Consider the following 12,728-nt stretch of genomic DNA (forward strand, 5'->3'; position numbering starts at 1 on the left):
GCACAAAAATATGGGGAGTGCTGACGTCTTTGGAAGCATCTTGCCCTGTCTTTTAAGTTTTTCATCTCTAAGTTCATATCTCTCTCTCTCCCTACCCCCACCCCCTGATATAAGCAAAAATCTGCCCTTATGGGGTTCTCCATCGGTCGGAGAATATAACAGAGGCCAACCAGAGAAGTTTGAGAAGCAAAGCCTTTATTTTTGCTGTTGCAACAGGGTCCTTCCCCTCACTCAGGAAGGAACCCAGAACAAAAGAGAACCTCCACTTTTCACCCCGGTTTTCCACCCCTCCTTTTTTTAAAAAAGACTTTTCTTGTTATTATTTTATTTTTCAAGAGAAGTGTGTTCCTACAGTGCTTTCGAGGAATTATTACAGAAAACAAACGGAAATGGTGAGGGCTGAAGGGAAGTAAAGGGAGTCCTATAAGGGGCAAATGCGCGTGGCGGGGGCAATGCAGGGACAGCTTCAAAGGATTTGGAAATTTCTTCCTAAACATTAACGACGCAGCGGTTGATGGAATCGGACTATACACGCAGAGCTTCTCTCTTTCTCCCCCTCCCTCTCTGCTTTGCGCTGGGTAAGAATGATGCACAAGTAATTTGCCCCTAAACCCAGGACCATCATCTCCACCCCCAAACCCTCTTCTCTGTTCCCCCGCAAAAGCGCCTCCGTTGCATCTCCAGTAAACAAAACATTTGGGGTTGGCGGACACCCTTTAACCTTACCTGCGCCTCACTAAACCCAGCCGGGCCAATCAGAGCGCAGGGCTTAAACGCAGCTGCCATATTCAATGTTAAACGCTGTCAATCAGGCGGGGTTGGTCCAATGGGCAGGCCAGCTGGGGGTCAGGTGACGGCTAGCCAGGCGGTTCCCCATTGGCTGGCAGGGAAGCTGCCTCTCGGAGTTGGGTATTCTCCCTCTCAGCGTCCCTTGCCCTTCCTCTCCCTCTCTTTTTTCTTTCTCTCCCCCCCCTTCCATATGTGTTAGGAAGGGAGGAGCGCCTGACTTTAGCCAGTGCAAGGACGTCGCTCAGTTGGAGTGGAGGGCGCCCTCCTGGAAGGCAGGAGGGGAAAGAGGCAGCGGGGATCCCTCCAGGGGTTGTGTGTGCGAGTCTGTGGGGGGGGGAACAGAGGGGGTGCTTCCGTCCGTAGCCCTTTAGGGCTAGTGGGTGGGGTTTGGGGGCTGTTTTTTGGGGAGCGGGTGTTGTTCAGTTGTTGTTTTTTCTCTACCCCCTCTCTTCTTCTCGCCAACCCCCCACCCACTTATTTGTGAAAGGTTTGGAGCGCGTGTGAATGCGGCATTCGGGGGGCTGGCGCGCGAGCCCTCCTGCCTGTCTCTCCATTGTGTGGGTCTGAGCTAGTAGTGGGGAGGGGAGAGAGAGAGAAGAGGGAGATCGAAAGCTTTGGAGAGCTCGGTTGTTGTTATTTGGAAGTTGGGGAGGGGGGGCAGGAAAGGGGGCGAAGAGAAGGAGACGCGGAAGGAGATCGCCGTCGTGGGGCCGCCTCGTCCTCTTCATCTTCCCCGCGGTTCCTCTTCCTTCTGCTTCTGCTGCATTTCTCAAGGCGGACTATGACCATGTTGTTAGACGGCGGGCCTCAGTTCTCCGCGCTGGGAGTCGGGGGCTTCGGAGCGCCTTGCCACCACCCGCACGACGTGGCGAACCGCGACGCCGCTGCCGCCGCTGCCGCCGCTATGGGACTCAACCACCCATTCGGGGACTCATCCTTTAAAATAAGCCCGGCGCCCCACGAGCTGGCGTCGGGTCAAGGCTCTGCATTCACGCCGCAAGCGTCGGGCTACCCTCACCATCACCATCACCGCCACCCTCCGCACCCGCCTCACCCTCATCACGCCGGCCAGGTGCCTTCCTCTTACGCCGCCGCGGCCGCCGCGGCCGCTTTCAACTCCACGCGGGACTTTCTCTTCCGCAACCGCGGGGGATCCGCGCTCGGGGATTCCCCCGCCGGCGGCGGTGGCGGAGGAGGGGGATCCGCGGCTGCGGCTGCAGCTCAGCACGGCCTCTTCGGCGGCAATGCGCCCAGCGGGCTCCACGCTCCTCCGGGCATCTCGGACAGCCCTGGCGGCTACTTGCTGTTCCCGAGTTTGCACGAGCAGAACCCCAGCCACACCTCCCCGACTGGGCACGTGGAGAACGGGCAGATGCACCTGGGCTTGCGGGGGGACTTTTTCGGAAGGCCGGAGACGTACCGAGGAGTCTCCAGCCCCCGCGCGGACCCTTATGGGGGCCCGGCTCAGTTCCACAACTACAGCCCCATGAATGTGAACATGGGGGGCATGAACGTGGCGGCCGCGGCGGCCGCGGCTCACCACCGTCACCACCACCACGGCGCGGGAGCCTTTTTCCGCTACATGCGGCAGCCCATCAAACAGGAGCTCTCCTGCAAATGGATCGAGGAACTGTCGCAGCCTCCGGCTCCTCCGCATCAGCAACAGCAGCCTCACCAACCGCCGCTGAGCCGACCCAAAAAGAGCTGCGAACGGACTTTCAGCACCATGCACGAACTGGTCACCCATGTCACTATGGAGCACGTCGGGGGCCCTGAGCAGAACAACCACATCTGCTACTGGGAGGAATGTCCCCGAGAGGGCAAGTCCTTCAAGGCGAAATACAAACTCGTCAACCATATCCGCGTCCACACCGGCGAGAAGCCCTTCCCGTGCCCCTTTCCCGGCTGCGGGAAGATCTTCGCCAGGTCGGAGAACCTCAAAATCCACAAGAGGACGCACACAGGTAAGGCGAGGAACACCTTTGGCGATATATATATATATCCATGTCCAACAATATATATCCACCAATACAGTTATATACTGTACATCTATCTATCCAGCAATAATCCTGAACAGAAGAGCAACAAAATTAAAGTTCCAGATTCTTATTTTTAATATTTTTGGATTTGTTGTGGATAGAGATTTTTATTTTATTTTTTAAAAAACAGAGCAGGTGAAGGGGGCGCGCCAAAAGGTTGCTCTGTATGGCTCTGGAGGTCCGAAGGATCTGGGATTGGGGAAGGTGGAGTAGAAATAATCTAAAACTATATAAAACGAGCGGTTTGCTTTTGCCTATTTTTGTTTAGGCGTTTAAAATAAATACTCTTTTCACCCCTACGCGGTGAAAGTCAGTTTCACGGAGGCTCCTTGTCGATTTCAGACGAGAAGAGAAATAATTCCTGACTGATTTTTTTAAAACTTTCCCTTTACTTCTGAAGATGTCTCGGAAGCTTTCTTTTCATCTGCAACTCCTTAGCCACCCCTGTACACGCCCCCCCCCCCGGCATTCGTCCCTCTCATTGAGTTCTCTCCCTCTGGATGTAATGCGAGGGAAACAAAAATCATTGGAGCTGTGTGTGTTGCATTTTGCGAGAGAGAAAGAGAAATAGCTCTCCTCAGACATCCTGTTGAGGAAACCATACAAATGCTAATGCAATCTAATTTTCGGTTACTTCCGCTCTCGCCCGCTCTCTTAATGCCTTGATTGGCACATCTTCTAATTAAATCACTGATACTTTTTGTCCAAAGCATTCTTTAAAAAAAAAAGCACGGAAAAAAGAGAAATAAACGGTTCCGTCCTCTACAGAAAAAAACTAGCGTAGAATTAGAATGAGACGGAAACAGCAATCCAACACACATTATTGCCTTCTTGAGTACATCTTATAAAACTGTCTGGATCTCCACAATTTATCTTCAGCGGAGTTTTCTTCTCTGCTTTCTCTCTTTCCCCTCCCCTCCCTTCTTCCTGCCCCAAATAATCTAAACATCCAATTCTCATCTCATTTTTAACAGTTAGTTTAAGGAAAGCCCGCAGCATTGTAAAGGCATAAATTAAAAGCTACAAAAGGGCCCTTTAACTGAACGGCAAAGTTTGAAAACTCTGTTGTCTCAGAACTGTCCGGTGTCCCTTCACCAGCCCAGAGCCCCTGGCTTCTCCTTGCTCTCTCCTACTTTTAAAAAATTCAGAAACCTGTCTGTGTACCAAGAGCGAGAGTTCAGGCAGAGGAGCAGCAGAGAGCCCAAAAGCTGCAAAAAGAAAGAAGAAAGTTTTGCTGTAGGCAGAAAAGGTGTGTGATAAGAGAGAAAGGGAATGGGAAGTCAGTGGGAAAATCTCTAAACCATTCTGTACCCCCATCTTACCACTGTGTCTCTCCTTTATGAAACAAGTGTCCCAGTCTCTGGTTATTTATTATTTTTTACTTGCAGGAGAGAAGCCCTTTAAGTGTGAGTTTGAAGGCTGTGACCGGCGTTTTGCAAACAGCAGCGACCGAAAGAAGCACATGCACGTCCACACATCAGACAAGCCATACATCTGCAAAGTCTGTGACAAGTCCTACACCCACCCCAGCTCCTTAAGGAAGCACATGAAGGTAAAGGAGTCCTCCTGGGGACCTTGCTTTTGCCATGGCTCCCTTAATTTGGTGAGATCTGACCACCCTCTTCCGCCTCTCTCATGTAGTGTGTGGGCATATAGAGTGATTGTTTACAGACACATCTGTATTTCTGCTTCTATAGATATAAATATAAGCCACATGTGTGTGGTTTATAGTTATATATGCTTATCAGTTTATTAATTATCTATTAATTTGTGTGTTTGAAAGCATCTATATTATTCCTGAATGCATACCTAGTTATAAAAAATTTCCTTCCAGTAGCACCTTTAGATACCAACTAAGTTTGCCATTGGTATGAGCTTTCGTGTGCATGCACACTTCTTCAGATACCTATTTATATTATAAAGGTAAAGGGACCCCAGACCATTAGGTCCAGTCGTGACCGACTCTGGGGTTGCGGCGCTCATCTTGCGTCTGAGGGAGCCGGCGTACAGCTTCCAGGTCATGTGGCCAGCATGACAAAGCCGCTTCTGGTGAACCAGAGCAGCGCACGGAAATGCTGTTTACCTTCCCGCTGTATTTATCTACTTATTACCTATTTATCTACTTGCACTTTTGACGTGCTTTCAAACTGCTAGGTTGGCAGGAGATTTATATTATACATGTGTACAAAATACATAATATAGTTTTATAGTTATTTGTTTGCCCATCTGCTTATGTAATTGGAACTATATATGCATGTGCATTTATATTATGCATGTAATTAATTACACATGTATCAATCTATATAGTTATACATGCATGTATATTTTATGCATAATCCTATGCCCGTATGCTGATTTTGTGTGTCTGGACATATACACCCATGGAGTGTTTTTCTGTGTGTATAACCTTCCAGTTTGATACATTTTTTCACCAGCTATTCTGCTGGTGAAAAAGTAGAACGCTTTTCCCTGGGCTTTCAAGTAATGATTGCCTCAGCGAGACGGAAATAAAAGGAATTGTGCATGCTGTTTTTAAATTTTTATTTTTTATTTTGTAATTTTCAAAGGGCTTTGGCTTGGCCAGACAGGGGGGCGTCTTGCACAAGGAGCAGTTTGTCTCAAGTGCCTGGTTTGTTTCCCCTTTTAAAATAACATTTCATTTAAATAACGGTTGCTAAGCTTCCAATCCTGGTTTATGAATGAGTAAATCTGGCCGCTGAGTATTGTGAGAGTGTGGGGGGTTGGAATGGAGTGCAGAGTCATCTGATATCCATCCACACATATTTAAAATATTAAGTGCATATACATATATAACTGCTCCTGAAATATGAAATCTTTTTTAAAAAATCACTTATAGTGAACAGTAGTGCTAAAGCCACTAGATATAAAACAGTGCTCTGATTTCCAGTATAGTGTGCTCATCTAATAATGTGCTATCCTGTTTCTGTTTTTATAGAAGGTGTTGTTGTTGGGGATTTCTTTCAGAATTTACCCTTTCCATCCTATATTTAATTATGGGATCAGCTTGGCATGTTGGCCATATTTTCCACTTATCCAGAAATTTTCTAAAAATAAACTAATACAGTAGATAGATAGATAATGAGTTGTATATATGTACTGATTGGTGGCTCACTGTAAATCAGCTCTCCTGTCCACTGGCAAAAAAGAAGAGAGTTCCTTGCTCTTGGACTTGTGGCAATTGTCTCCACCTTCTTTTTTCAGGTCCATGAGAGCCAAGGGTCAGAATCCTCTCCGGCGGCTAGTTCCGGCTACGAGTCATCCACCCCGCCAGCAGTCGTGGCTGCCACCAGCAAAGACTCCAGCAAACCACCAGCTGCAGCTGTTCAGACAGCCAACCCCAGCCACAACCAAGAACTGCCCCCCAACTTTAATGAGTGGTATGTCTGATGAGGACAAATTCAACTCCTCTCCTCCCCCACAAAATCAACAACAACAACAAAACCCAGCCTAATCGGACTGTACCAAAAGCATTCCTGTTGACATCAAAGGACACCGGATTCATCTTTGGCCTGCCATTGGAGTTTGCAGGACAAAAAAATGAAAAAAAAAATGAAGGAGGAACAACTACAGTAGCAGCAGCAACAACAACAAACAAGTGGGGGAAGGGTGTGATTTTTTTTTTTAACCCTATCCAAGAGCTGGAGGCTGGACTTTGTCTCTATTTTTCTCAGGATTTTTCTGCATTGATGGTTATTTCTTTATTTCTTTTTTAAAAATCCCTCTTCCAACTCACCTTTCAATACCACTCCCTTCATTTCCAAACATTCTTGCCTTTTGTAAATATATACTTCCAATAGATATATACCCACTCCTTTTTGGGGTGGGATGTTGAAAAACAACGAACTGACTTTTACACTTTATGATTTAACTTCCAATAGATATATACCCCCTCCTCTCTCTCTCTCTCTCTTTTTTTTTGGGGGGGGTGTTGAATTTTGAAAAACAGCAAACTGACTTTTCCCCTTGGCCTTAGTTATGATTATTAAAAATAATAAGAAAAAACAACAACCACAGTCTTAAAACTTGCCAAAGTCCTGTATTGTCTTGAAATCTTTCTTCCCTTCTCTCTTTCTCTGTCTTTCTGTCCCCTTTTCTCCTACCTTTTTCTCACTCTCTAAAACATTACACTTGTGAATGTATTTCATCTGATTTGAGGATGGGCCAGGGGTGTTCTTCAGTATGTTTTTCAGGAGGGGGAAATGTAATCTTAATTTCACTCAGCTCATGGCGGTTTAGTATAAACAGTTGCCTTTTTGTAACAACTTTTTATTTTTTGTAAATACATCTCCATGATGCCATATTTATCAATTGTAATTTAATTATTGAGAGAAGTGCCGGAAACGGAAACATATTTATGAGGAAAAAAACAAAACAAAACCCCCACAAAAATAATAATTTTGTTTTCTAACAAACAAACAAACAAAATCCAGACAAACTCTGTACAGCTTTTTGGTTATATACCTGCTTTAGCATTAAAAGTTTATTGTTTTGGAAATAACACAGTAGAATCCATTTCTTTCCAATGTTTTTCTTCTATCTTTTTCCTCCCCCAACCCTTTTTCGAAATTTCTGCCTGGGGGGGGGAACTCACAGCTGCAAAAAGCAAATCTAAAAAGAAACAAGGGGCGTGTCTTCCATTTTGTAAAATGTTTCCCAATTTGCTAGATCTCATCACCTCACTTCCAATTTTCCTTTATTTATGTGAAATGCTGACCACCCCTGCCTCCCCCCACCCCTACCCCCGCTTGAAAGGTTTATGGTGTTTGGTTCTTTCTCACCATGGGTGGGAGGTAGGGAAGAAGGAGGGGAGGTGTGTGTGTGTGTCCTCTCCCACCCCTGTTTAGATGATGAGCTGCCTGTCCTCACTGCAAATGTCTTATAATGGTTTCTTGGAATCTCCACCACCACCACACATGGGGTTCACAATTCACTTAGCGGCCTGGACACCTTGAACTTCAAACGAAGAAGGGAGGAGCTAGAGGCTCTAAATCTGCCTTGACAGACACATGTAAACACCAAAAGGTAAACTGAATTAGTTTTCTGAATTATGATTGCCTGTGGGAAATATGCTTTACGTCTGTATTTGGTGAATGTGAACAAAAATATACTCCCAAATTAATTTCACAGTCCCACATTAATATTCTGCCTGCCTGCCTATCTAGCTAGTTTCCATGTCTTATTCTGTGTCCTAAACAAAATTAACTGGAAGCAAGGCTCTTTAATTTTTCTGTGGGACTTACTCTCAAGTTGGTAGTGGTTGATGTGGTACTCTATTAACTGAGTGCAGAATGTGAATTATGGTTTATTTTATTTTATTTTTTTTAAATTGCACTTTGAAGCACTCCATTATTATACAGCATTGTAAACAATATAGATAATAAAAGCTAAAATGTCATAGAAGGGGAAGTGGGGGCTGTGCATGGCTGCATTCATAGTTGGCAGCTATAGTGTGTGTGTGTGGGGGGGGGTTGAGGGAAATGTGTGCAAAAAAATTAGGGCCTCTTTGTAGCACAGTATTTCTATTGATTTATTGCTAAATACACTTAGTGGAAAAGGTCTCGCTAGGTGTCTTCCATCTGTTGGTTGGTCAAATATAATCCATGTTCATCTGGGCTTCAGGTCATGTTCCTCTAGCGTTGTGATATCAGAAATATGTGTACTGAAAATGCATGGCAGCGTTGATGCCTAAATAATCAATCAAGAGGACTACGGACCTTTGCACCTGGCTTCAACTTGCCCCCCCCCCCAATAAAGATGTACGGTATCCTTGAAACAAACACATGGGTTTTGAGGAAGGGATTTTGTTGTTGTGGAGGTAGAAAATTTACAAAGAAGCTAGTACAAATTAGAAGCCTCTAGATTTTAGCCCGTTGAGGATTCTTGAAGCCAAATGAATGAAATTGGCTTGTAGGCTAATTTTCTGGCACAATTGTTCTCAGTTGGTCATTACAGTCTCTGGGAGGCCTCGCGCTTGCGTTGAAAGTTTTTTTTTTTTTTAAAAAAAACTTTTCTCCGAGTTTCAAAAGCTAGCCCCGCTGGCTGTCAGAGACTAGGCCTGCAATTTTATTTTATTTTATTTTATTTTTAAACCTGCAAATCTCCCCACCACGCATTAAATCGGATTTCCTTGCCGGCATGGCTTTTTTTTTTTTTAACACAACAAACCATTCGCGCTTTTGTATAGCTGGATCCAGCTCTAGGGGGGGAAACCGAAGCGGTTTTGCACAGAAACTGGCGGGCACGTGGGGAATCCGTGGCTACACAGAGGGAATACAACAAGGGACTCAAGGGACTCAATTCTGGACTGCTTTGGTGAACTAGAGTCTTAATGATTTTAGCATTGGCTTTTACCCACTGGGAACCGTCGGAACAAACCGAATCAAGACCGCTTCGGATTAAACGACCAGGCTTTTCTTTTTTCCTTTGAAAGGGTGTGTGTGTGTGTGTAAAAATATCCTGGCGTGTTTAGCTGGAATATTCCGATTCCAAAGACGTTCGTGTGTAGAGACAAGAGCCGTTGAGTCTAGGGAATACAGTAATCTGCTTCCAAGTCTGTTCTCTTTAAGGGGGGTGGGGTGGAGGAGAGAGAGGGAGGTGTTCGGGAGGGCGAGAATAGACCCATCCCCCCTCCCAGCCATTTTGGCGGTTTCCCCCTCTGCTCCAGGCAACGGTGGTGTTTGGATGCTTCTCACTGTGTGTGTGTGTGTTAGTTCAGTCAAAGGAGGGAAAGTTTGGTAATAAGGATTGGGGAGACGAGACTCCCCACCCTGACCCGCCACCTTTGCAGAGGAAACTCTCTAGAAAGTGACGTCCACCCACTCTTCCCGCCCCCACAACGCACACTTCACTTTGCAGACCCATCTGGCTTGGGGGCAGTTGCCCGGAGTGGCCCCTGTAACTCACTCTGAACTTGGCAATGAGGAAAGCCTTCTGGCCCCTTCCGCGGTTCAAGCCCTTGGCCAGGCAAGGGTGACAGGGTGAGTAATGATTATGGAGCAGCTTTTATTTTTGTTCAGTGACAACCTAATAATCGGAATCTTTCCTCAGAAGTAAGTCTTGCTGTGCAGAATGGGGTCTACTCTCTAGTCAGTTAATTGATTGGATTTAATTATTTCCATACACCCCACTTGCTTGCTGCTCTCCCCTTCCTCATTTTTCAATCCTCACAACAACCCTGCCAGGTAGGGTTCCAATGAGGGGAGGGGACTGCCCCAAGGTCACCCTGGATACTTCATGGCTGACCCGGCATTCAAACCCTGGTCTCCAGCCAGACACCACATTGGTTGTAAGGCATAGTTTCTTTTCTATGTACTTATATCTTGAGTAGACCGGCATGGGCTTGTGCTGTGAGGCTGCAATCCAAGTCCTATGGAATACAGTAGTGCTTGCTTCCAAGTAGAAATGCCTAGCATTGCGCTGCAACACTCTTGTACTGAGCATGTTAGCTCAGAGGTAAGTTCCGGTTCTTCCAACTTAATGGGGCTTGCTCCTTGGGAATGACCTTACACTGCAACCAGTATGTTTGGAATTGTGGTCATGCTGACCTCGGAGATTTACTTCTGAGGAGGCACAACTAAAGCCAGTGGGACTTCTGAGTAAATATAGGTACTAGGCAGCAAGTGACATCAATGTGACCTTTTGTAGTGAAGTCTCACAGGCTGGATCTGCAGAGGATACCGCCAGACAGAGAGATTGGAAGTTTGCCTCTTTGAAATGGAGAATTTTGCTCTCTTAATCTAATCTTTGCAATTTATTTTGTTTAAGTTCATAAATAGAACAAGTAATTATTTTTTTATTAGTATATAATATATTTTCTTCTGCAACATTTCTTTGTGGGTTTGCTGCAAAAGTATTTCCTTTGCTATGTGCAGAACAGACCAGGGGGAAATCACTCCCTGTGGACCTGATCGCCATGTAGGATTTTAAAAAATTATTATTACCAGTTTTGCAGTTCAGGAAGTAACTCTGCATTTGGATAAGGGAAAATCTTAAAAAAGTGAGGCTTTTTGTGAACATAGCCTCCCAGGAGGATTTTTTTTCCTGGGGGGAGGAATTGGCTATAAAACTGCTGACTGTTTGCAGTAGACGGTCTGTTAATCTGATATGGAACCATTCCTACAGCTATTAATTGTTTAGGATTATCGTTATGGTTTTATTTTCTGGTTTCTGACAACATTTCAACATTAATTCAAATATTTAATTCAGGGATGATACCCTCCAGGTATTTGTTGGACTACAACTCCCATAATCCCTGGCCATACTGGCAGGGGCTGATGGGATTTAGAGTCCAACAATATCTGGAAGACTTGCTTTATTTCAACAAATCAGGGTGGTTCTGAGCATAATGATGTAGGAGTTAAAAGTCTCACTGATTTAAGTGGGATTTACTCTCTTGTCAGTATCCATAGCATTTGCAACTCAACAGACTACAATTCTGTAGCCAAATCCCTGGCAGCAAGAGCTTTGCAACACAGTAAGACTTTTGAGTAGACCTGTAGAGAGGACTGCACTTTACACACCTGTGTGCAATTCTTCAGCTAATAATCAGTGGGATTGAAAGGGGCATCACTTTGGATAGATTGGGCCTGATACTATAAATAAGAAAATACTGTGTATGTTTTGTCATTGATGTACAATTATTTCTGACAGTCTACTGTTACATTATTATGTCTCATTGTTACTGTTCTTAAATATGACCATAGCAACAGTGTAGATGTTTAAGGGTTACTGTCAACAACGCTCTTGGGGCTATGGGGTAAAATGCTAGCCAATGTGTGATCCAAAGCATGTTTACTCAGAAGCACACACCCCACTTTTCAATGGGGTTTACTCACAAGAGTGCAGCCTTTATTTCAATAGATCTGAACCACACCACTTTTCTAATGAAAGTTGGTTTACTTATTAGTTTGGTGCATTCTGTTGCGTGTGGGCATGTTCATGTATATCTCCCCATCCTTCATTTCCTTCCCCGTCCCCAGGTGTGTTGCATGGCAAGAAATCTGCATGAGGAGACTAGTACTTGAGTTTCTTCCTTTGGACTCCTTTGTGTTGCAAGTGGGGATGAGGCATTTTGGTGGATGGTACAATATGCAGAGCCCAGAAAAGGTGCTACTGATACTTGCCTGTCTCTGTGAATGAGATTTTCCTGCTCATCCATGTTTGTGTTCCATCCTGGAGGCTGAGACCTTACTCAGGAAGTAGAAAAATATGAGGTGATGGGAAAATTAAAGGTGGAAAGGGTTCCTCCCCCAACTGCATTCCTCCTAAATTTGTTGACAGTTCCATGAAAAAATGGCTTGTTGGGGGCTATAAAATTAGTGTATGGGAGCAAGAGAGTACCCTTTCATATTTGGATGAATGTTGAAAAATATTTCTGTGTGTGTTGGAAGCTTTACAGCAAGGCTTAGGTTGCAATCCTATTCTCACTTACCTAGGAGTAAGTTACCTAGGAGTAAGTGTGATTTATTTCTAAGTAAACATGCCTAGGTTTGCACTGTACCAAGATCTGCTCTTAGGTATGTCCAATGTTAACAGTTCAGCCTTATCAATGCCTTACTAAGTGTGATTTATGTACCCTGCTCCCAGGTAATTGTGTGTATGATATAGGACTGCAGACTAAATTGCCAGGGTAGATATATTAAAAATTTCCAGTGCATTTTGAAAGTATGTTTTTGTGGTGTAGCTTTTTCTTAAATATCTTGTATTAGTGCAATATTCCAATGCCTGGTCGGATATCCTTTATTTCATTTAGCAGAGGGCTATGTCATTTGGCATGCACATCTGTTGCATCCTGTTCATCCGTTGTGTGTTAAGATCCACAATAAGTATATATATCGATGCTATAAGGATTGTCATTTATTGAACAGACGATTCAATATT

The 12,728-nt window shown here is 44.9% G+C and overlaps 1 protein-coding gene across 1 annotated transcript; it reads left to right on the forward strand.

Annotated features, from left to right (window-relative positions):
- Positions 1-270: 270 nt before the first annotated feature.
- Positions 271-7,341, forward strand: ZIC3 (Zic family zinc finger 3). Its single transcript, XM_088664429.1, has 3 exons — positions 271-2,753; positions 4,217-4,380; positions 6,051-7,341. The coding sequence occupies exons 1-3, from the start codon at positions 1,571-1,573 to the stop codon at positions 6,234-6,236; spliced, it is 1,533 nt and encodes a 510-aa protein (XP_088520555.1). The 5' UTR covers positions 271-1,570; the 3' UTR covers positions 6,237-7,341.
- Positions 7,342-12,728: the final 5,387 nt, after the last annotated feature.

Source organism: Zootoca vivipara, chromosome Z2 (genome assembly GCF_965207765.1).
Source record: "Zootoca vivipara chromosome Z2, rZooViv2.hap1.1, whole genome shotgun sequence".
Taxonomy (NCBI): domain Eukaryota; kingdom Metazoa; phylum Chordata; class Lepidosauria; order Squamata; family Lacertidae; genus Zootoca; species Zootoca vivipara.